The sequence below is a fragment of the Leucoraja erinacea genome, chromosome 10 (genome assembly GCF_028641065.1).
Source record: "Leucoraja erinacea ecotype New England chromosome 10, Leri_hhj_1, whole genome shotgun sequence".
NCBI classification, from domain to species: Eukaryota; Metazoa; Chordata; class Chondrichthyes; order Rajiformes; family Rajidae; genus Leucoraja; species Leucoraja erinaceus.
The window spans coordinates 7,930,043-7,955,529 of NC_073386.1; the positions used below are offsets into that span (position 1 = coordinate 7,930,043).

Consider the following 25,487-nt stretch of genomic DNA (forward strand, 5'->3'; position numbering starts at 1 on the left):
AGTGATTGACAGGAGAGAGATTCTCAACATTTTTAAAAAAACTAATAACACTTTTATTTTTCATTGATGGGAAGAATTCTCTGCACCTGCTCAGCGGAGGGGGGACTGAGTAAGATGGCCAAAAATCACAGCCGTAAGTGGTAGCGTTTTATCTAAAATCAATATACAGTGCAAACAGGAAGTAAGTGCATTTGCAGTAGTGCCTTTTAACTTCAAGCCACACCCAAGCCATCATTTGCAGTAAGTAGTGCCTTTCAACTTCAAAGCTCCCAAGCCACCATTTGCAGTAAGTAGTGTATTTCAACTTCAAGCCATACCCGCCATCATTTGCAGTAAGTGGTGTCTTTCAACTTCAAGCCACACCCAAGCCACCATTTCCAGTAAGTAGTGCCTTTTAACTTCAAGCCAAAGCAACCAAGCCACCATTTGCAGTAATAGTGCCTTTCAAATTCATGCCAATGAACCCACGCCCCCCATTTGCAGTTAGTAGTGCCTTTCAACTTCAAGCCACACCCAAGCCATCATTTGCAGGAAGTAGTGCCTTTCAACTTCAAGCCACCATTTGCAGTAAGTGGTGCCTTTCAACTTCAAGCCAAAACAACCAAGTCACCATTTGCAGTAATAGTGCCTTTCAACTTCAAGCCAAAGCTTCTAAGCCACCATTTGCAGTAAGTAGTGCCTTTCAACATATGGGACTAGGGGAGATTATGTGTTCGGCACGGACTAGAAGGGTCGAGATGGCCTGTTTCCGTGCTGTAATTGTTATATGGTTATATGGTTAACTTCATGCCACCATTTGCAGTATGTAGTGCCTTTCAATTTCAAGACACACCCAAGCCATAGTATGAACCATTTTAAAACCAATAGACAGTTTTTTTGCAAGCTTTAGAACCAATAGACATTTTTTGTAAGCTTTAGAACCAATAGAGACATTTTTTGTAAGCTTTAGAACCAATAGACACATTCTGCAAGCATTTTAGAACCACTAAGATCACATTTGAGTTGACATGTGTTCAGTGTTATTCATAGCTCAGAGAAACATGACCCTCTGCCTTCCTCCAGCTTGCAGACACTGATTGAGGCACACCACTTCCTGGTTTTATAGTCCCTCCCCCTTGCCGCCAGCGGGGGCAGCAGAGAGAATGGGGAATTTTGTAAAAACATAATATCTCCGTCATTTTTAATCAACGGGAAAAATCCTCGGCACATATGCGGCGGAGGGGGGCTCTGAGCAAGGTGGCCAAAATTGATGGCCGTAGATGGCGACGTTCTCTCGGAAATCGCAGCACAGATGGCCAAAACCGGTCAAGAACAGACTTTTAGTAATATATATATATATACACTAGACTAAGTGGGACCCGTTGGGTCCCAGCATCACACAGGAGGGCTGGTCCCCCCAATGCAATATCCCACCTCTTCAACAATTCCAATATTGGTGGCCAGTGGGGGGGGGGGGGGCTTTTTGGAGCGCTAGTATGGGTGTTGTGGGCTGAAGGGACTGGTTTCCAGAGGGCTAGTATGGACATTGTGGGCCGAATGGATTATTTGGTTGGCAGCTCAGTCAATCAAGCCTGTTGTGCTGGCAGCTCACCCACGGCTATTCCTTGAAATTCCATTTCAAGCAGGGTGCAAAGCCACCAAATTCAAGTGCAGTTTCATACTATTTCAAGCAAGGTGCAAGGCCACTAAAGACAGTGAGTCATGTTCTCTCCCTCCTCCATCTTGCAGAGACTGAGCCACACCCACACCTGTTTTTATAGTCCCTCCTCCCCTCCCACCAGAATGGGCATAGCCATGGCATGATTGACAGGAGAGAGAATCTCAACAATTTTTTTAAACACTAATAACTATTTTTATTTTCATGAAAAATCCTCGGCACCTGATGAGCAAGATGGGCTCCGAGTAGGCTGGCCAAAAAGCACAGCCGTACATGTAGCGTATTTTCTAAAATCAATATAAAGCGCAAACAGGAAGTGGTCAAGATTAGACTTTTAATTATATAGAAGGCAAGGCAACTTTAATTAGGCAAGGCAACTTTAATTAGCCAACACAGCTTTAGCATTTCCAAACCAAAGGCAACACAGCTTTAGCATTTCCAAACCAAAGGCAACACAGCTTTAGTATTTCCAAACCAAAGGCAACACAGCTTTAGTATTTCCAAACCAAAGGCAACACATCTTTAGCATTTCCAAACTATATTTTCAAACCATACAAGGGCACTGACAGGTCAGTAAAACCACTCACAGTTTAGTAGACATGTGTTCAGTGTTATTCACAGCTCAGCCCGAGAAGCATAACCCCCTTGCTCCCACATCTTGCAGAGACTGACTGAGGCACTCAACACTTCCGGGTTTTATAGTCCCTCCGGAAGGGGCGTGGCCGACAGGAGAGAGAATCTCAACATTTTTTAAACACTAATAACTCTTTTATTTTTCATGGATGGGAAATTTCCTCTTGTCCTGCGCAGCGGAGTGGGACTCTGAGTAAGATGGCCAAAAATCACAGCCGTAAGTGGCAGCGTTTTTTCTAAAATCAATATACAGAACAACAGGAAATGGTCAAGATCAGACTTTTAGTAATATAGATAAGAAGATGTATTATGATGGCTTCAAATAACAAAGGAAAAAGGAGGAGCCCGAAGGCTGAGGCTCCTCCATTTTCCTTCCTTCCTTCTCCCCGCCACCCCCTATCGGTCTGAAGAAGGGTTTCGGCCCGAAACGCTGCCTATTTCTTTAGCTCCATAGATGCTGTTGCACCCGCTGAGTTTCTCCAGCTTTTTTGCATAACTTCGATTTTCCAGCATCTGCAGTTCCTTCTTGAACCCAAAAGTAATTTGCCAACAGCTATTCGATAAAAAAGACTGAAACAAAGTAACAGCCTGGCAATGGAGATAATAGATGTTAAAAATTAAACAGAAGTAAAATACAAATGAATAATTTAATCCCGCCATGAGGTTAAAATAGGTTTCAGGTTAACTTTTATACCATTAGTAAATGGTATAAAATTAGTAAAATAGGTTTCAGGTTAACTTTTATACCATTAGTAAATGGTATAAAATACAGTCGTGTGGTTTGCAAATAATGTTAACTCCTTAAAATGTTACTTTTGTACTAGCACAATTAATGATTTTCAAATGACCTTTGGGAAAGAAGATGCTTAAGTGACACAAATCCTAAAAAAACAATTAAAAGCAAATAAAAAATCATATGATACCCAACCTCATCCACAATTTCGTCTATGGAGAACTGCAGAGATTCAAACACACTGCCACCTGATCTACATACGATTCCATACAGCAATAGAAACAATTGTCTAGATATCAGCACAGATACCAGTGCAGACATCTTAGCTTGGAAGCATACAATCTCAGATGTTAAAAAGCCTTTACGAAAACAATAGTGTCTTTGGTATAAGCCAGTATATACAGTTCTTTGTTATTATGTCTCCTATCCATGTTTTCCAGAGATGCTGGCTGACCAGCTGAGTTCCTCAGTTTTAGGTTTGTTTTTCATGGTTGATTAGGAGATGGGGTATAAAAGGTAATGCATATTCATTTTCTAGATAGACACAACATGCTGGAGTAACTCAACGGGATAGGTAGTATTTCTGGATGGAAGGATCCCTTCTATCCAGAGATGTTGTCTGTCCCGCTGAGTTCCTCCTCCAGCACGTTATGTCTTGATAATAACTTCCCATGACCGTCCCTCTTGCACTGACCCAGTCTGCTGTGGGGGGGGAGAGGACGTCCAGCGCTTCGGTCTTGTGATGTCCAGCGGGCGGGGCTCGAGCGCCGACCGTGGGGTGGGGGGGAGAAGGAGAAGAGCCCGCCACCTCGGTAGTGAGGAGTCGAGCTAGGCCGGGCCAGTCCAGTCCACAGACAACCGGGCCAAACTTGCAAGAAGCACCGCTCCTCAGAGCCAGGAACTCCGCGTGGCGGCACCCTTTCTGCATTCCGAACAGCGAAGAGGGCGGGAAGCCGAGGAGCCGGCGGACAACCTGTGATTGAATCTCCATGTGAGTGAGGGCAAGGAGTTATGTCGCTGGTCGCCGGGCCCAGTTGCTGCTGCTGCTGCTGCGCTTGGCGGCCTCGGGCAGGGGAGGGGAGGGGCGAGCCATGGCTCCCCAATGCACAGAAACTTCACCCCCAATGATTAACCTTTCATCAAATTGTTAATCCACGAGAAAAGCTTTTGAACATTACAACAAACCATGAGGCAAAACATTACTTTGCACTCAGAGAATGGTGGGTTTGTAGTGTGAGCTGCCGGACGAGGTAGTAGAGGCAGGTCAGGTGCTATAACAGCATTTAAAAGGCACTTAAACAATTATGATGTGAACGATTTAAGGGGATATGGGCCAAAGGTGTGCAAATGAGACTAGCGTTGTTGGGGTATCTTGGTCGACAAGGACAAGTTGAGCTGAAAGGCCTGTTTCTGTGCTGTGTGTCTAGAACACTTTCTAGCTTTGGCCATTTTCATTTATTAGTTGCAATAATACAGGTAACCAGGATAAATTAACCTTTAAAGCAAACGTAGCTCAATTAATCTTGAATCTCGCTATTTTGATGTTAAAGAGTGTTGTCATCATTTATGCACATGGCTCTTATATCACAATCACAATAATACTTTATTAGCCAAGTATGTTTCGCAACATATGAGGAATTTAATTTGTCAAGTCGGTCATACAAATAAAAAACAACGGAACACACAAAACACATTTTAACATAAACATCCATCACAGTGACTCCTCCACATTGCTCACTGTGATGGAAGGCGAAAAAAAAGGTCAATCTCTTCCCTTTGCTCTCCCGAGGTCGGAGGTCTCGAGCCCTCTGTTGACGGAATGATCTTGACTCCCGTAGCCAGCGGCAGGACCTCCGTGTTGAGCATCGTCAGCTCTCCCGTGCCGGACGATCGAACTCCGTGTCGGGGCTGGTTGAACCTTCCGTGGATGGAGCTCCAGACATCCACGGCCTCTCCTGAGACTGAGCTCCCGATGTAAAGTCCGCAGGCCGCGCCCAGGTAAGGGATCGACTACGATGTCAGTCCACGACCCACGGTGGGGCCCAAGGTTAGTCCAAGGAGGCCTCCAGCTCCATCGATGGTAGGCCGCGGAGCGACTGGAGAATGCGATCCAAAAATTAATCGCATCTCCGGCAAGGTAAGAAATTGAAAAAAAAGTTTCCCCCGACCCCTCCCCCGCCCCCAACATAAAACAAACCGGAGGACATTTACACGGACTTTTAACACGCTGCCAATCGTGCGGCGCCCCTATTTGCTAACAGTTCAGCTCTGGTTGGAATATAGAAAACAGTACACCACACAAACAGACCACATGATGCCAGTTTAAACTAATCTTTACCTGTATGTGATCCATATCCCTCCATTACCTGCATATCCATGTGCCTATTAAAAAGTCTTAAATGTCACATATTTGCCTCCACCGCTAACCCTGGCAGCTCATTTGCAATTCACCCCACACTTGGTAAAAGAAATTTGCCCTACACATCTCCCTTAAATGTTATACCTCTAACCCAGTGGTTCCCAACCTTTTTTTGGCCATGCCCCACCTAATCACCTCTAAAATCCTGATGCCCCTCCCCATGTGGTGATATATAATTCTTATCATTTAAAAAGTGAACTCCGTTTCAGCTGAAGAAGCTTAAAACGCCAATACCTTGGTTTAACCAAGCTTCAAAAGAACATGGCATCCATGAAAAAGAAAAATGAAATAAACAAAAGACAGTTAAAGTTCTGAGCAAGACCATAAAGACCTTTTTTTACCCCCAAAAAATTATTTACTCAAAATAACATCTGAAACATAAACTACACATGTTTACCTGATGGAAAATCCAAAAAAATTAAAATCGAAAATTTGGACCCAGACCTCCTCAGTCGCGCTCAATTGCCCCCCTTAAAAATCAAATTGCCCCCCTGTGGGGCGTACGCCCCACGTTGGGAACCACTGCTCTAACCTTAAAGCATTGCCCACTTGTCTTTGGCATTTCCACCTGGGGGGAAGGTTCCCAATCTCGGCCTCATGATGTACAGCAGTGGGGCTCGAGCGCCAGCCATGTGTGGTGCCATCGGTGATTGAACCGTCCGTCACCTCGGAATGAGGAGCAGGCCCAGGCCAGGCTAGTCCAAGAAGCAAACTTGCATGAGGCTTGCAAGGACCCTGCTTCTGAAATTTGGTTATTTGACTGATACAACAACATTTTAGAAACAGAGTAACACAAGCACCCAGAACTACATCTGGGTTTTTTTAGTTTTTGAGATACAGCGCGGAAACAGACACTTCGTTCCACCGAGTCCGCACCAACCAGCGATCCCCGCACATTAACACTATCCTACATACAAACACACTAGGGACAATTTAGACATAGACCAAGTGAATTAATCTGCAAATCTGTACGTCTTTGAAATGTGGGAGGAAACGGAAGATCTCGGAGAAAACCCACGAGGTCACGGAGAGAAAGTGCAATTTCCGTACAGATAGCACCCATAGCCAGGATCGAACCCGGGGCTCTGGCACTGTATGGCAGCAACTCTACCACTGCGTCACCATGCCACCCACTGCACCACCATGCCGCCCACAGTGTTTAGTCATTCTGGGTGTTTAGTCATTCTGACTGGAAGATAGATTTTCAGGCATAACTCTTGCTCTGCTTAACTGCTACGTACCTTGGCTCATATAAAGCCTGGCAACTAAAGGGACACAAGGCTTTTTGGAAAAGAAAAGTGCTTTTCACCCTGTGCCAGCAGAATAGAATCATAAAACACAAGAAGGCCATTTGGCCTCTGCTGCTTGAAAAGAGCCACCAGCCCACTTCCCAGCTCTTAGTCAAAAGCCCTGTGGGCAATGCCATGCCAAGTACTTTTTAAGCATGCCAAGGATTTCTATTTCCATAATTTTTCAAGCAGTAGGCCCTACTCTGAATGAATTTATTTATTAGCCTCTAATCCTTTAGCCAATTACCATTAGTGCTAAAAAAAGGTCCTTCCCATTCACCCTTTCGATGGCTTCTAAATTTGTGTGCCTAACTTCATAGAGTCATACAGCATGGAATAGACTCTTCGGCCCATCTCGTCTATGCCAACCAAGATGCTCCATCTAAGCTAGTTCCATTTGCCTGTGTTTTTTCCTCATAACCCTCTAAATCTTTCCAATCGTATCTCAATTAAATCCCTCCTTAGCCTTCGCTTTTACAACGAAACAAATCCCAGGAACACCAAATTTCTTTTAATGCTAAATTCTCCAATTGTGGTAAAATCCTTGTCAATCCTCCCCATATACTTTCTCATACTATCATATTCTTCCTGTAATGTGACGAGGACCTGCATGCAGTAGTCATTCTAGCCTGATTATTATATTTTATTTTATGCTTTAGTAAATAAAGGAAAGTTATCCACATCTCTTTATAACCACCTTGTCTACCTATACAGACCGTAAAGGAATAGAGGTATCCTTTCCAGCAGTTTTAATAACACTCCCTTCCCATATTAACTTACAGAATTCTGTTCCACAGTTTAATGGGACTTGAATTCATGGCCTCCGATTGAGTGTCATATCAAAATCATGCCATTCAGTAATGTGTTATAAATGTCTTCAAAAAGAATGAATGTATGAGTTGGCTATCACTATTCCTGCCTTATGTTCTTAACAATAAATGTAATGCTATTCATTTGCGAGGAAGATGACACACTCCCAATTTTAAATGGTTTAGATGAAACAAATGTTGGAAGTGTGAAATGAAAATAAAGCAATAAACACAGTCCCAATAAAGTGCATGTGAACATTCAGGTACAGACTTCTGACCTAAAAGAATAACCTCTCCTTTCAAGTTGTCTGTAATGTTTTTTTGTTTTGTTTTTCTTTTACAGGTTTGCTTTCGGCTTGAATAATGAAGAATTTTGATTCTATTTGAATTAGTTTAGAGGAAGTGGTTTTGCATGCAAGATGCTTGAATTTGAAGAGGATTGTTTGCTCCCCTTGGATTCTTTGTTTTTTGAAAAGCCTTCACCAAGAAACAAGTGCGTACCCTGTGTTTTACCTCATAAAAATTCTTTATGTTGGCATATGCTGTCTAGAGATCAAACATGCCAAAGACCCAAATTACTTTGAACTTGGCCTGCTTCAGCTGTTATGACATATTCAGTTAAGTTCCTGCTGAAACATAGAATATACCATAGCTGAGACATGGTAAATACTCCCAAAAGTGACATTGACCTGACAACACACCAAAGCAAGTCAAGTTAGAAGATCACAATTGATCATATTCCTCTCTTGCCTGCAGCATGTTCTACCAGTGTTTTCAACTGACATACATCAGTTTAATTACTATTTTTTATAACTTAGCTTATTTAAGCTGGTTTACAATGGAGCTGAAACATAATTAGCCCGAGTAGATTCTGTAATTTAAAAGACTGCTGCATATTTGTACAGTTTTCTGCATACTTTCATTGGGATATATACCACTTTATTTAACACTTCTGCATCTTCATTGCTCCAATCTTGTTGACAACCATTTACATTTTTTTCCATATTTTTCTACATTAGTAAATTAACAACACATAAATAATTTATGTTGCATGAAGCTCTGGGATATTTTTATAAAATTAAACTATATTTAAATACCAGTCGTTGAACAACTTGTGAGCCCATTTTTTTCAGATCATCCTTCTCTACACACATGAATTGATTTGCAGTATCAAAATTGATAGAAAGAGGAACATAAGTTATTTTTCATGAATTCTAAGCCAAATTATGTGATGCTAACGACAACAAATTATTTTAGATGGTGCAAGATGCAAACCACTGGTTAGCCGCAAAAATAGGATGGCCAGGTTACATTTTGCCAAGAAGTACTTAAAAGAGCAACCACAGTTCTGGAAAAAGGTCTTGTGGACAGATGAGACGAAGATTAACATATCAGAGTGATGGCAAGGGCAAAGTATGGAGGAGAGAAGGAACTGCCCAAGATCCAAAGCAAACCACCTTACCTGTGAAACACGGTGGTGGGGGTGTTATGGCCTGGGCATGTATGGCTGCTGAAGGAACTGGCTCACTTATCGTCATTGATGATACAACTGCTGATGGTAGTAGCATAATGAATTCTGAAGTGTATAGACATCCTATCTGCTCAAGTTCAAGCAAATGCCTCAAAACTCATTGGCTGGCAGTTCATTTCCACAGCAAGACAATAATCCCAAACATACTGCTAAAGCAACAAAGGAGTTTTTCAAAGCCAAAAAATGGTCAATTCTTGAGGGTCCAAGTCAATCAACCGATCTGAACCCAATTGAGCATGCCTTTTATATGCTGAAGAGAAAACTGAAGAGGACTAGCCCCCAAAACAAGCATACGCTAAAGATGGGCTGCAATACATGCCTGGCAGAGCATCACCAGAGACAACACCCAGCAACTGGTGATGTCCATGAATCGCAGACTTCACGCAGTTATTGTATGCAACAGATATGTAACAAAATACTAAACATGACTACTTTCATTTACATGACATTATTGTGTCCCAAACATTATGGTGCCCTGAAATAGGGGGGGGGACTATGTATAAACACTGCTGTAATTTCTACATGGTGAAACCAAAATGTATACAAATAGTCTTTATTAAAATCTGACAATGTGCACTTTAACCACATGTGATTTTTTCTATTACAAATCTCAAATTGTGGAGTACAGAGGCAAATAAATAAGTGATCGGTCTTTGTCCCAAACATTACGGAGGGCACTGTATCGTAAAAAACAGAGTAGGAGAAATTTGAGGAAATGTAAATCTATAGTGAGACCATGCTTGATTATAGCATTTTATGAGTTGAGAATGATAACTGTCAGATTTGCAGTGTTCTGGACTTGAGTTGGTAGTCATAACGATGTTGGCATTATTCAAAGAAGACATAGTAAGATGAATCTGATGAGGTTTGTTAAATTAAAAAATTTCCAAAATTATTTAGTTTCAATCACTGTAATATGTAATATGGCCCCACACTGCCTCCATTTTATCTTACCTGATGTCGAAACCTGTATAGGTGGGTTTTCACCCATAAGCATTCCCTGCGGTTGCAAGGGAAAGTACCCGGGGAGGGGGTGGTTTTGGTGGGAAGGGACGAATTGACCAGGGCGTTACGGACAGAACGGTCTCTGCGTAAAGCAGTAAGGGGTGGAGATATGGCCCTTTGGAGGTGGCGAAAATGTCGGAGGATTATATGTTGCCTCCGTACCTCCCTGGTCAATTCGTCCCTTCCAACTGCAGGAAATGCTACACTTGTCGCTTTACCTCCCCCCTCGACTCCATCCAAGGACCCAAGCAGTCTTTCCAGGTGAGGCAGAGGTTCACCTGCACCTCCTCCAACCTCATCTACTGCATTCACTGTTCCAGGTGTCAACTTCTCTACATCGGTGAGACCAAGCGCAGGCTTGGCGATCGCTTCGCGCAACAACGCTCTAAGTTCGCAATAACCAACCTGATCTCCCGGTGGCTCAGCACTTCAACTCCACCTCCCATTCCGAATCCGACCTTTCTCTCCTGGGCCTCGTCCATTGCCAGAGTGAGGCCCAGCGCGCAAATTTACACCCCAGCGGTATGAATATTGACTTTTCCAATTTCAGATAGTTCTAGCTTTCTCCCTCCTTCTCCCCCCTTTCCCCTCCCACAAGCTTACTGTCTCCGCCTCCACCTTTCTTTTTTCCGCCGCCCCCCGACATCAGTCTGAAGAAGGGTCTCGACCCGAAACGTCGCCTATTCCTTCTCTCCATAGATGCTGCCTCACCCGCTGAGTTTCTCCAGCATTTTTGTCCACCTTCGATTTTTCCAGCATCTGCAGTTCTTTCTTAAACAAATATTGGTAAACATTCATAGTTCTGCACTAGCTCAAACCTATACCATTCATCATTATTTTCATATTCCTCATGATCTCATGCCAATCTATATTACTAATCTCCCAAACTCTGTAACCTTTGAAATAATTGTGTTTTCTAATTCTGGTCATTTGTACAAATGAAAAAAGAGGCAGAATGATTTATGTATAGAATTTCAAAGCTTAGGCCTTGTTGGAGCTTGCCAAGATCACTGGCGATAAACTGAGGAGCACAGAGATATCTCCAAGCGATATAGAGCTGCCAAAAGTAGCCTTTTGCTTCCTCATTTTGGTTCACATATCTGTATGCTGTTTAGTTTAGAGATAGAGCGCGGAAACAGGCCCTTCAGCCCACTGGGTCCGCACCGACCAGTGATTCCCGCATATTAACACTATTTGACACACACTAGGGACAATTTTTACATTTACCAAGCCAATTAACCGACAAGCCTGTATCTCTTTGGAGTGTGGGAGGAAACCGAAGATCTCGGGGAAAAAACCCACCCAGGTCAAGGGGAGAACGTACAAACTCCATACAGACAGCACCTGTAGTCGGGTTCGAACCCGGGTCTCTGGCGCTGCAAGCACTGTAAGGCAGCTATTCTACCGCTGCGCCACCGTGCTGCCCACCTGTTATTTGATATGGTGTCAATTTTTGTTTGCTAAAGCTCCCCAAACTACTTTGCGATATTTTGTGAAAAGGAACATCCGAGTTTTCGGAACGTAAAATCCTCATTTTTAAAAACTTCTCTAGTTCTACAATTAGCAATAACTTTGTAAAGTTTTGAATACAGTGAGTGGTAAAAATATCAGTTTTTTGATTAAACGGAACAAGTACTATTTAAGTGGAGATGACGTTCCAATTAACTTCATCTAATTCCTTTTTCAATAATACTGAGGTGAAGTCATGTAATAATTTAGGAAAGCATTTATTTGACAAACCAAAGTAAGAGTTGTATTCTTAATATTTTGTTAGGAAACTTGTCTATAAAGAAACATCAAGTTGGCAGATATCCCCACCACCACCAATTTCCGAATTACCAGCTGCTCAGGAATTGCAGGAAGAGCTAGAAAGGCTAAGATCATCAGGTATAATGTAGAGATTTAACATTTCAAAATCCCTTTTTGTATTTTTTAAAATGTATTGCTATATCTGTAATTTTTGAATGAATTTTAAAAATCATTGTTCAGCTATTTCCATTGTTTACCAGTCACTTCACCCTATTGTTGACCTTGCTTTCTTTGGAGTAGAAAGTAGAGTCAGGCAATTATATTGTAGTGGCTAATCAAAATTATGTCCCCTGAAGAACAAGTATTTGTAATGGATATTATTTATAAAAATTGTATTAATCTATTTTTATTACTTTTAATCTATTTTTATTACATTGATAGTTAATTTATTACAATGTTCATTTTTTTGTTGTTCTTACTGTTGAGAGCTATCAAACAGAGTATCATGGTGACACAACAGTTGGAACTGCCTCCTTCCAGCTCCAGAAATGTGTTCGATCCTAACCATAGGCATTATCTGTGTGTGGAGTTTGCACTTTTGCCTGTGATCACATGGGTTTCCACTGGGGGTCCTGTTTCCTCCACATGCCAAAAACTCACTGGTAGGTAAATTGACCACTGTAGATTATCCTCTGCAGTAAGAGTCAAGAGTGTTTTATTGTCATATGTCCCGGATGGGACAATGAAATTCTTACTTGCTGCAGCACAACAGAATATGTGTATATGGAAACATAGTGCATAATGGGGGTAAGAGAAAAAAAAAACAAAAGTTCAATAAATAACAAATATAGTGCAATAATAATAGTCTTTTGCAGTTCAGAGCTCAGAGCTTATTCGTTGTTGTGTTTAATAGCCTGATTGCTGTAGGGAAGAAGCTGTTCCTGAACCTGGACGTTATAGTTTTCAGGCTCCTGTACCTTCTTCCTGATGGCAATGGTGAAATGGTGTGTGGCCAGGATGGTGCGGGTCTTTGATGATTTTGGCTGCCTTTTTGAGGCAGCGACTACGATAAATCCCTTCGATGGTGGGGAGGTCAAAGCCGGTGATGGACTGGGCAGTGGTCACAACTTTTTGTAGTCTTTTTCGCTCCTGGACGTTCAAGTTGCCGAATCAGGCCACGATGCAACCAGTCAGAATGCTCTCTACTATGCACCTGTAGAAGCTTAGGAGAATCCTCTTTGACATGCTAAATCTCCGTAATCTTCTCAGGAAGTAGAATCGCTGATGTGCCTTCTTCATAATTGCATCAATGTGCTGGGTCCAGGAAAGATCTTCGGAGATATGCACGCCCAGGAATTTGAAGTTATTGACCCTCTCCACCATCGTCCCATTGATGTGAACAGGATTGTGGGTCCCCATCCTTCCCCTACCAAAGTCCACAATCAGTTCCTTGGTCTTACTGATATTGAGAGCCAGGTTGTTGTGCTGGCACCATTTGGTCAGTCGGTCGATCTCACCTCTATACTGTGATTCATCCCCATCTGTGATTCATCCGACAACAGTGGTGTAATCGGCGAACTTGATGGAGTTCACACCATGTCCAGCTACACCGTCGTGAGTATAGAGTGAGTTGAGCAGAGGGCTGAGCACGCAGCCTTGAGGTACTCCTGTAATGATTATCACTGAGGATGAAGTGTTTCTTCCAATTCGAACAGACTGTGGTCTGTGGGTGAGGAAGTCGAGGATCCAATTGCAGAGGGATGCACAGAGACACAGTTTCGTGAGTTTTGTAACCAGCTTGGAAGGGATGATGGTATTAAATGCCGAGCTGTAATCGATAAACAACATCCTGACGCAAGTGTTTTTATTGTCCAAGTGGTCCAATGCAGAGTGAAGAGCCAGTGAAATTGCATCCTCCGTTGACCTGTTGTGGCGTAAGCGAACTGTAGTGGGTTTAGATTCTTGTCGAGGTAGGAACTGATGTGCACCATAACCAACCTCTCAAAGCACTTCATCACCGCAGACGTTAGTGCCACTGGTCGATAGTCATTGAGGCACGTCACACTCTTCTTGGGCACCGGTATTATTGATGGCGTCTTAACGCCTCCTGATTCATAATAAGTAAGTCAGTCAATACAAACTGAAAGTTTGAATGCACCAATATAGGAAACATCAGTTTTAAAATGCCCATTTTAACCTCAACAATCTAATTTTTTTTATTCAATAGATTGTCCAAATTGAATTTTGGAAATGTTACAAATATACATTAGGTTTGCACGGACACTTAAAAAAATCTGGTATTTTGTTTTGAGACTTTTTGATATAACGTTTTGAACTTCAGACAAATAGATTATATGTTTTTCCTAATTTCTCAATCTATATCCGAAATATACTGTTGTTCCCCGACTTACGTTATCGGTGTTTTACGTAAACTCGCACTTATGTAAGCAATTCTTTAAGCCCATTCCTTTGTTTCAGAGTTGTGTGTCTCTGTAGCAATGCAAGCGGCCATTTCCGCAAGTCAGTCAGCGGTTTTCGCGGATGCTCCCACGTGTTCTCCAGGTTGGAGTTCCCTTGTGGTCTCCCACTGGTACTACACAGTATGAATAGTAAATTCCATTTCCAACTCGCATAACATCTGACTGCCCGCAAGGGTCTGCGGGGTCATAATCCTTACGTGAGTTGAGGAGCATCTGTGCTGTGCATTTAGAAACATAGAAACATAGAAATTAGGTGCAGGAGTAGGCCATTCGGCCCTTCGAGCCTGCACCGCCATTCAATATGATCATGGCTGATCATCCAACTCAGTATCCCGTACCTGCCTTCTCTCCATACCCCCCTGATCCCCTTAGCCACAAGGGCCACATCTAACTCCCTCTTAAATATAGCCAATGAACTGGCCTCAACTACCCTCTGTGGCAGAGAGTTCCAGAGATTCACCACTCTCTGCGTGAAAAAAGTTCTTCTCATCTCGGTTTTAAAGGATTTCCCCTTTATCCTTAAGCTGTGACCCCTTGTCCTGGACTTCCCCAACATCGGGAACAATCTTCCTGCATCTAGCCTGTCCAACCCCTTAAGAATTTTGTAAGTTTTCTATAAGATCCCCTCTCAATCTTCTAAATTCTAGAGAGTATAAACCAAGTCTATCCAGTCTTTCTTCATAAGACAGTCCTGACATCCCAGGAATCAGTCTGTGTGAACCGTCTCTGCACTCCCTCTATGGCAATAATGTCCTTCCTCAGATTTGGAGACCAAAACTGTACGCAATACTCCAGGTGTGGTCTCACCAAGACCCTGTACAACTGCAGTAGAACCTCTCTGCTCCTATACTCAAATCCTTTTGCAATGAAAGCTAACATACCATTCGCTTTCTTTACTGCCTGCTGCACCTGCATGCCTACCTTCAATGACTGGTGTACCATGACACCCAGGTCTCGCTGCATCTCCCCCTTTCCCAATCGGCCACCATTTAGTAAGCGTCTGTTTCCTGTTTTTAGATAACCTCACATTGTCCACATTATACTGCATCTGCCAAACATTTGCCCACTCACCCAGCCTATCCAAACCCTGCAGTCTCCTAGCATCCTCCTCACACCTAACCCTGCCCCCCAGCTTAGTGTCATCCGCAATCTTGGAGATATTGCCTTCAATTCCCTCATCCAGATCATTAATATATATTGTAAATAGCGGGGGTCCCAGTACTGAGCCTTGGGGTACCCACTAGTCACTGCCTGCCATTGTGAAAAGGACCCGTTTACTCCTACTCTTTGCTTCCTGTTTGCCAGCCAGTTCTCTATCCACATCAATACTGAACCCCCAATGCCTTGTGCTTTAAGTTTGTATACAAACTGGGAAGTTGTCGAAAGCCTTCTGGAAGTCCAGAACACCACATCCACTGGTTTCCCCTATCCCGCTACTTTACATCCTCAAAAATTCTATAAGATTTTTTTTACCTTTCGTAAATCCATGCTGACTTTGTCCAATGATTTCACCATTTCCAAATGTGCTGCTATCCCATCTTTAATAACTGACTTAGCAGTTTCCCCACTACCGATGGACTAACTGGTCTGTAATTCCCCAAAAAAGTGGGGTTACGTTTGCTACCCGCGCAATCTTCAGGAACTACTCCAGAATCTAAAGAGTTTTGAAAGATTATTACTAATGCATCCACTATTTCTGGAGCTACTTCCTTAAGTACTCTGGGATGCAGCCTATCTGGCCCTGGGGATTTATCGGCCTTTAATCCATTCAATTTACCCAACACCACTTCCCGGCTAACCTGGATTTCACTCAATTCCTCCAACTCCTTTGACCTGCGGTCCCCTGCTATTTCCGGCAAATTATTTATGTCTTCCTTAGTGAAGACGGAACCAAAGTAGTTATTCAATTGGTCAGCCATATCCTTGTTCCCCATGATCAACTCCCCTGTTTCTGACTGCAAGGGACCTACATTTGTTTTAACTAATCTCTTTCTTTTCACATATCTGTAAAAACTTTTGCAGTCAGTTTTTATGTTCCCTGCCAGTTTTCTTTCATAATCTATTTTTCCTTTCCTAATTAAGCCCTTTGTCCTCCTCTGCTGGTCTTTGAATTTCTCCCAGTCCTCCGGTATGCTGCTTTTTCTGGCTAATTTGTACGCATCATCCTTAGCTTTGATACTATCCCTGATTTCCCTTGTTATCCATGGATGTACTACCTTCCCTGATTTATTCTTTTGCCAAACTGGGATGAACAATTTTTGTAGTTCATCCATGCAGTCTTTAAATGTCTTCCATTGCATATCCACCGTCAACCCTTTTAGAATTAATTGCCAGTCAATCTTGGCCAATTCACGTCTCATACCCTCAAAGTTACCTTTCTATAGTTTCTAAAGTTCATTTATACAGAATACATATTTTTTTTCTTCAGATTTATGATATTTGCAATATTTTCATTACGTTGATCGTTAATACATGTATAATATTTTATTTCCGAATTTTAACAGCTGTAATTTTCACTCTCATTATATAGATTGTTTTACCAATATGATCTCAATATTTTCTGAATTTTAAGTTTTCTTCAGGAACCAGCGCAGTTTCATGTAACTATAGTCTGCCCTCAGAGAACTATTTAATGTTCTTGCAGTGGCCCCCAGTGGTTGGAAAATGGGTGAAGAGCTGTCTTTGTTGAAAATTAACTGTGATGACAAAATTCAGATTCTCTCCATGCAATAGTTAATCTAATGAAGTGTTCTGGAATTTGAGACAAAGCCAAATATATATTTTTCACCCATTCTGACAATATCAACCTCTTAATTTATTATATTTAGGGTCAATGTAGACTGCATGTCTGCCCCCTACAGATAATGCTTGTCCTTACTTCCAATCAATTCTTAAAAGACTGCTCATATTTGTACATTCTGGAAGAAACGCAGCACTTTCTCTGGTTCAATGTTCGAACATTTTATAATAGTCTGCAGTGACAGACTGTCACTTGATAGCCAAATCATGCCCCTTATATTGTCAATCAGAGAAGGGCTTTTCAAACAGCATGCTAAATTCATAGTACTGGCTTAATTATCATATGATCAGTGGATTTTATGATCTCAAGATTCAATGACGAACATAACAGTTTCATTATATTTCTGAGATGATGGAAAATCAAAGAAAGACTGGATCGACGGAAGTAAATTTGATCACGGCTATCTTAGTTTTATTAGGAACACACTTAACAAAATCCCCTGTTCAATAAGTAAAATAAATATATGTATAGAAACTATCAGGCAGGGTTTGGTAGTTAAAGCACCCACTACGACTGTAATCTATATCCTTTGACTGCAGTGATATAGCTCATTGATACCACTTTGCAATTTTTATTTGAATAGACAATTACATATACAGTAATGTAAAAGCTACTGCCTCCTCCAAGGCTTTTGTATGATGATTATTATTCTGTACTTATTGCAGGATCAAATGTAATTTATGTCCTATACGTAAATCTTTCCAGGCTGTTTCATTTTTACAGTGTTCTAATTCATGGGTGACAATATGTGCACGTCTACGTTTTACAATTGCAATGATTGGAGCTCAAAGGGCAGATCGTTTTTTCAGCCTATCTTGCACCATATTGAAATGGCTGCCTAATTTTTGGTGGATTATGCCCTTTGAAAAATTGACATAACTTTGCAGCAAAGTTAGTCTTTAGTCTTTAAGCTGGTTGCTTGCTGTGGCCCCTCATAAAATGTAATTATCTGAAAGACTACATGCCTTAATAAGGGAAAAATATTGTTTTAGGATTCATCAGGTTTAAAACAATCTGTTTAATTGAATTGAAAAAACAGAAAATCCATTCAAGATGCACAAAATGAACCATATGCTTAAATAATGCTCTGTTTGACTCAAGTCCCATGGTATTCGCGCGTTTCCATAAGATTGCCCTTCTAGTTAAATAAAGGTATCATATCCAGCAGACAGCAGGATACTTTGATTGTGAATGGACAGTGGCCAAGTTCACTTATCCATGCAATGCATTTTTTTAAATTCATTTGTAAGAAGTGCATTTGATAGCCCAGTCAGCATCTAATGACATCATTGATGCCTTTGAGAAGCTCATGAGTTATAGAATCATACAATACTAAAACAGACCCTTCAGCCCAACTCATGAATGGTGACCAGGTTTTATAACTGGGCTAGTCCCACTGTTTCAGTTTGGGCCAAACCTTCGCGATCCATTCACCTGTCTAAATGTCTTTTAAATGTCACCATTGTTCCCATCTCTGCAGCTTCTTCTGGCAACTTGTTCCATTAATGCACAACCCTTTGTGTGAAGAAATTGACCCTCAAGTCTCTTTTAAATCTTTCCCCTCTCACCTTAAATCTTTTGCCCTCTAGTGCTAGACTCTCTACCCTGGGTAAAATAGTGTGACCATTCACTTTGTCAGTGCCCTTCATGATTTTGTATACTTTTATAAGGTCACCCATCAGCCTCCTACGCTCCAAGAAAAAATACTAGCCTACCCTGATCTGCTTTTAACTCAAGACTGAGTCTTGTTAATATCCTGGTTAATAGCTTTTTCACCTTTTCTAGTTTTATGACATTCTTCTCAGAGCACGACAACCAGATCTGCAAACAATTTTCCAAATGTGATCTCACCAACATTTAGTGCAACTGTAGCATGATATCCCAAATCCTTACTCAATATCCTTACAGATAAATACATGCATATCAAACATCTTCTTCACCACGTTCAAGAAGGAACTGCAGATGCTGGAGAATCGAAGGTAGACAGAATTGCCAGAGAAACTCTGCGGGTGCGGCAGCATCTATGGAGTGAAGGAAATAGGCAACGTTTCGGGCCGAAACTCTCCAGCAATCTTGACTAACTTATTTCCTTCGCTCCATAGATGCTGCTGCACCCGCTGAGTTTCTCCAGCAATCTTGTCTACCTTTGATCAGTCTGAAGAAGGGTTATCGGCCCGAAACGTTGCCTATTTCCTTCGCTCCATAGATGCTGCCGCACCCTCTGAGTTTCTCCAGCAATCTTGTCTATCTTCTTCACCACTCTGTCTACATGTGCAACCACCTTCAGTGAAAGTGAAAATAAGTTGTCACCTTGAATCACTGCAGTTTTCAGGTTAAAGTATTTCTGCAGTTTTGGTGGTTAGATAATTACAGGATTTAGAACCACCAATTATGGAAAACTGGCAACATAGTACCTAGTCAGTGTTGTGTGTGATTTGGAGGGGAACTTGCAGGTTGTCTTATTCCCTGGCCTTTTTAATGGTAATAGGTTAGCAAAAAGGACAGGAGGTCGAGGGCTTGGGAAGTGCATTGAAGCAGCCAACTTGGGTCACGCAATCATTTTGTTGGTGGAGCACAGTATGCTTTTGAGCAGAAAATTTATATTTAAGATGGCATACATGATATTTTGCCCCAGGTGGCATTGGGCTTCTTGAATGTTGTTGGGTTCTTCTCAATTCTCAGCCAAATATTCCATCTCATGCTTCATTTATGCCTTCCAAATGGAGCAAAGTTTGTAGGGAGGCAGTTGTCACGAGATGCTAATTTCTGATTTGTTCTTGCATCATCAACTGCATGTATTTGGTTGATGTGTTTTTTCTGGTTGTTCGTGAATAACCTCAGGATAGTAGGAGACTCTTCAATGCTAATGTCAGTGGTCAAGTTTAGATGTTACACTCTATTTGGTGGAAGATAGTGTGGCATGAATGTTACTTATCAATGTTGCTTTGGTTTAACTACAGAGGTATGGAATGTTTCATTGTCTGAGGAATGTCGAAAGAGCACAAGAACATGAAATAGGAGCATGAATAGGCAATATGGTTGCTGAAGCCTGCTCCATTACAAAGTAAGAACAAGGCTGATCTGATCTTGGACTAGGCTTCACTTTTTAATTATTCCTCATAACCCCTGACGGGTCTAAAAATGATCGCATCCTATGCAGTGATTCAATCTCCACATCTCTTGAAGGTGGAGAATTCCAGAATCATGGCCATCTGATAGAAAATAAACCAGCTCTTCACCATCTTAAATGTACAACCCTTTATTCTGAAACTATGACTCCTAGTTTTAGATTCCACCAGCACGGACCTCTTAGCATCTACTTTGTAAATCCTTCTCAGAATCTCAAATGGTGCCACAACAACAACCTCTCGGTCAACATCGACGAGACGAGAAAGACGAATATGTGACTTTAGAAAGGGGAAGTCAGGAGACCACATGGCAATTTTTATTGGTGGGTCAGTGATTGTGAGCGTTAGCAGCTTCAAATTCCAAGGTGTTCACATCTTGGATGGCCTATTCATGAAAAAAAACCTCCCACTCCGATTTCCTATTCAAAGTTGCAGTGTGACTGTCCCGAATGTTGGCACAGAGATGTGATTATGAAGAAGGCATGCCAGTACCTCTACTTTCAAAGAAGTTTAAAGATACTTGGTTTGGCTCTGAAGGGCACAGTCCTCTCCTCTATTGAAAGCATCTACTGGTGGTGCTGCATCAAGAGGGACGCATCTATCATCAACGATACTCGCCATCCAGGTCATGACCTCTTCTTACTGCTTCCATCATGTGGAGGCACAGTAGCCAAAATCCCACACCAGCAGGTTCAGGAACAACTACATTCCTACAATTAACAGATTCTTGAACCAATCTGCACAACCCTTATCCTAACCTTGGTAACAGAAACTATGGTCAATTCTTACTTTTTTTTAACTAATTATGTTTTTGCACTCATCATTATTTTTTGCACGGTGTTCATTGTACCTGTACGTTACCATACTCGTGCATATGACAATAAACTCAATTTGCCTTGAGAATGTGAAGGGCTGTCAAGAGTTGAAGAGTTATACCATTGCAGTCATAGAATCATACAGCATGGAAACAAGCGCTTTGGTCCAATTTGCCCATGCTGACCAAGATGCCTCAACTACACGAGTCCCACCTGCCTATGTTTGGCCCATGTCCCTCTAAATCTCTCTTATCCATGCACCTGTCCAAATGTGTTTCAAATTATGTCTGTACCTGCCTCAGCTACCTCCTCTGGCAGCACGGTACAATGGGTTCAATAGCTTTCTATGCCAAAATGATTTAGTCCATGCCCCCCAAATCAAAAGGAATTATCACTTATCATTTTTCTTTTTTTCTCTTTTTTGTATGGCTTTGTAAATATTTGATTAGTGTATAAATGTAAATAATTTAGTGTACATATAGCTGCTGGTGTATATATCGTGTACATATAGCTGCTAAATTTGTATAAGATAATTATAAGCAGTTGAATAAAGGGTGTGAATTAATAAGCTTTGGCTTCTTCCTGCTTTTCGGACACCTACGATTTCATTTATTTATAAATATTGTTTATGACACTTTATAAATATTCTTGTTTTGTTTTTTGTTTTTTGTATGCTGTTTCACACTTGCTTTTTATTCTTTTATTCTGTTCGAAATAAAGAATTAAATAAAAATAAAAATAAATTGACTAAGTTATTGGTGAGTAAGTCCCACTTCAAGGCAATGTCAACAACTTCTGTTACAATTAAATATAAACTGTTCGGCCCATTGATTAAAAGTGGGTTGAGAGGGCCATAGTTAACTCAGTTGGAGATGTCTTGCTTTTTGTAGACAGGTCATGCCTTGTCAATTCTCCATATTGTAGAGGTTGACCTTTGTCTATGGAACTGATGTACTATAATGCTGAAAACTATTCTGCACTCTGTATCTTCCCCTTAGCTTTATCTATGGTATGGAGAGTTATGGTCTGAACGCAGGTGTATGGGACTAGGGGAGAATACTTGTTCGGCACGGACTAGAAGGGTCGAGATGGCCTGTTTCCGTGCTGTAATTGTTATATGGTTATTGAGTTTGACGATTATATTTATGTATGGTAGATTCATTCTGTTTGGATAGCATGCAAAACAAAGCTTTCCACCATACCTCAGTACACATGACAAAAATAAACCTAAACATAAACCTAAACCCTAGATGTCAGTGTTCTAACTGTACTGAAACAGCTTGGCCAAAGGTGATGCTGTTGCTATAACAGAAGCCTTCAGTAACATGACAGAGATGTTGTCAGGCCCCATAACCAGTACTTTCTGTCATTTCCTGAAATCAAACTTGCTTTCAGATTGTGAAAGAATGCACTTTAGGAAGGTGTCAAGATGAATAATTCACTCAACACTTCCGGGTAACTGCAAATGCCTGGGTTTCAGCAACTAAGTTACAGAGAAAGGTTGAACAAGTTAGGGCTTTATTCTTTGGAGCGCAGAAGGTTAAGGTGGACTTGATATAGGTTTTTAAAATGATGAGAGGGATAGACAGAGTTGACATGGAAAAGCTTTTCCCACTGAGAGTAGGGAAGATTCAAACAAGGGGACATGACATGAGAATTAAGGGACTGAAGTTTAGGGGTATCATGAGGGGGAACTTCTTTACTCAGAGAGTGGTAGCTGTGTGGAATGAGCTTGTTGAAGGTGGTGGAGGCAGGTTCGTTTTTATCATTTAAAAAATAATTGGATAGTTATATGGATGGGAAGGGAATGGAATGGTCTGAGCGCAGGTATATGGGACTAGGGGAGATTATGTGTTCGGCACGGACTAGAAGGGTCGAGATGGCCTGTTTCGTGCTGTAATTGCATGGTTATAAATGCTTCACTTCAATTTTGAGCATTAACATGCTGGGCTCCGCCATCTTTGAGGATTGGTCAATTTTAGGATCCTAATCTCCCATAAACTGATCCGTTGTCTGTCAGTGTATGTTGTCAACTACGGAGGTTTGTTCTGATTTATTTGTTTTGGGATTGCTTTGCCCTGTCTATTGCATACCGCTATTGCTAGTTAAGCTCCATTTTAATTGTCTATTACAGGTTCAACGGTTGGGACAACATTTTTAAGTACAGGTAGTTCTGCTATAACCTGATAGTTGTGTTCCTAAGAAATCTCGTGCTATAGAAAATCACATGATACAACTGTCAGTGAGGAAAACATGGTTAGGGGCTGGAGAGTATCAGATTCATAACAATAAAGTTATTTTTCTCTGCAGAATTTTCAGTGAAGGTATTTTTACCAATAATAAGTTTGTTTATGTTACTGCAAGCTAAAAATACTAAAGACTGCATGTTACATTGTTTAATGGAATGATACTGCAGAAGAGTCAATAGAATTGATCACCTATTTGTTTAAGCATAATGCAGATGATTTTATTAATTTAATATAAATCTCACAGTTGGTTTGGTAGAATTTGTAATTTATATATATGGATTTTTAGTCCAGAGCTCTAATTACAACTCAGTAAATTAAGCACTATGACATAGTCCACATCGCTTGTGCTATCCAGGAGTTTGGGATTTGGGGGAAATGGCTTTTTGAATTGTTGTCTATTTTCCACAGCAAAAATAATAAATACGTTGTTTATTCCGAAAGAAAGTCCTTGTCATCTATTTGAGGTTTCTGGGGGTAGTTGACTGACTGATTTGACATGCAGCGCCACATCTTGATTGTGTGCTGGTTGAAGAATGGGCATCCAAAATAATAGACAAGTGGGTTCATGATTGTGCATCTTCAATCCTTGCTCTTCTTCCAAATTTAGTGGTTCCCTTTGAACTCCCAAAGGAGCTTCCATTTTGTTTGTGTTTTTTATTTTAGTTTGAAAATATAGCATCAAGAAGCAAACAGAAATATTATATATAATGGAAATGATAATGACAGTCGTCTTTTAAGAGCTTTTTTCCATGGGTCAAGCTGTAGACATGTGGCAGCATTAATTAACAAGCGTAATTATTGCTTTCAGTGAGAAAACAATAAAGAAACCACAATATCAATAAAGGATCTATTTGAATAATTGTATGAGACTTGAGAGGTTTATGCTGGTCACCACTGCAGACGGAAAAATATTGGAGTTTCTCCTGGCCAGGAAATCCAGCCCACTGAATCGGGCATGCTAGTCTAAATGGTCAGATTTGTATCCTGCCCTCATACCAGCAGGACCTTGTATTGTATTATCCGTGTGATGATGATGTTGAGGAAATGCAGCAGTGCAAACTGATTATAGTTTAACTTTTTTGCCCAAATTCTTCTTTTATTAAAATGCCACTATGCTTTGGGACTATGCCACGCTACAATTCAATTTTGGGTGTTTTACTGTATGTTAACTGGATTCAAGGGTATGATGTCTAAATATGAAATACATCTACTGATAGTAAAGAAGAACTTGCCAAATGCTTGATGATAAGTAGATAGAATAGCAATGTTACAAAATTTTGAGATTTAAAAAATCAAGTCTGCAATTTATCCCATCAGATAAAGCATAACAATAAGTTTAATTTGACACCTAATTCACTTTCATATCTCAAGTAATAAAAATGTTATGGCCATTTTCATACTCGGAAATTAGCATCTTGTTCCCTATTGATTTTCTATGGACATAACAAAAAAGCTGTGATCGTGGACAGTCAAAAGCCCATAACCTTCTTAAAAATTAAGAGAACTGAATGAAATTTTCAGTTATCATAGATTGAAGCATTCTGAAACAAATATAAAATAATCTTACTTGGATTACCTGAAATTAAAGCATATAATTAGTTAGTTACCCAATTGTAGCTAATTTCAAACTTCAATTACTAGATCTAAACATCTATCCATTTCTTAATAAATGATTAACATTTTTAAATAGCCCAAGTGTCCAAATAATATTCACAAATAATTCACAATAAAACATGATTTTTAAATCTCATTTACATCAATTTATAGGCCAAATGGAAGGAATTTAGTGTTCATTTGCTGTAAATTAAAGTCAATTTAAATCGGCTTTCTAGTGGGTTCCTGTGAACGCGCTGGTTTAGAACGTTCACATTGCGCTGGATTTGTGCCCTCAAGTGCCCAGAAAAATACTGCGGGATATAAAGAGCCCAAAATGAACTACTCGCTATAGAAAACTTTATACACAGGGTTATATATAAGCCCCATTTAATGTAAAAATAAGGTACATACCTTTAATTGTTTGCTTTATAAAACCCTGGGGCTGCGAGAGGTTGCGGAGTGAGAGAGTGATTTTTAAACTACTATAAATATTATACAAGGCCATAAAAACTAATAATACCTTTTGCGACGGGGTCTTTCAGCGATTTTCCGTTAATGATTTACTAGGCTGAACATTTTCGATTGGAACAGCCT

General features: G+C 40.8%; 1 protein-coding gene across 2 annotated transcripts in view; it reads left to right on the plus strand.

The window, feature by feature from the left end:
- The first annotated feature begins 3,044 nt into the window (after positions 1-3,044).
- hfm1 (helicase for meiosis 1) overlaps positions 3,045-25,487 on the plus strand; it is a 92,305-nt gene continuing 69,862 nt past the window's right edge. For both annotated transcript variants that reach the window (XM_055641384.1, XM_055641386.1), the window contains exons 1-3: positions 3,045-4,014; positions 7,884-8,033; positions 11,851-11,963. In XM_055641384.1, the coding sequence (XP_055497359.1) occupies positions 7,960-8,033; positions 11,851-11,963 (187 nt within the window). In that variant the 5' untranslated portion in view covers positions 3,045-4,014; positions 7,884-7,959. The remainder of the gene's footprint in view (positions 4,015-7,883; positions 8,034-11,850; positions 11,964-25,487) is intronic.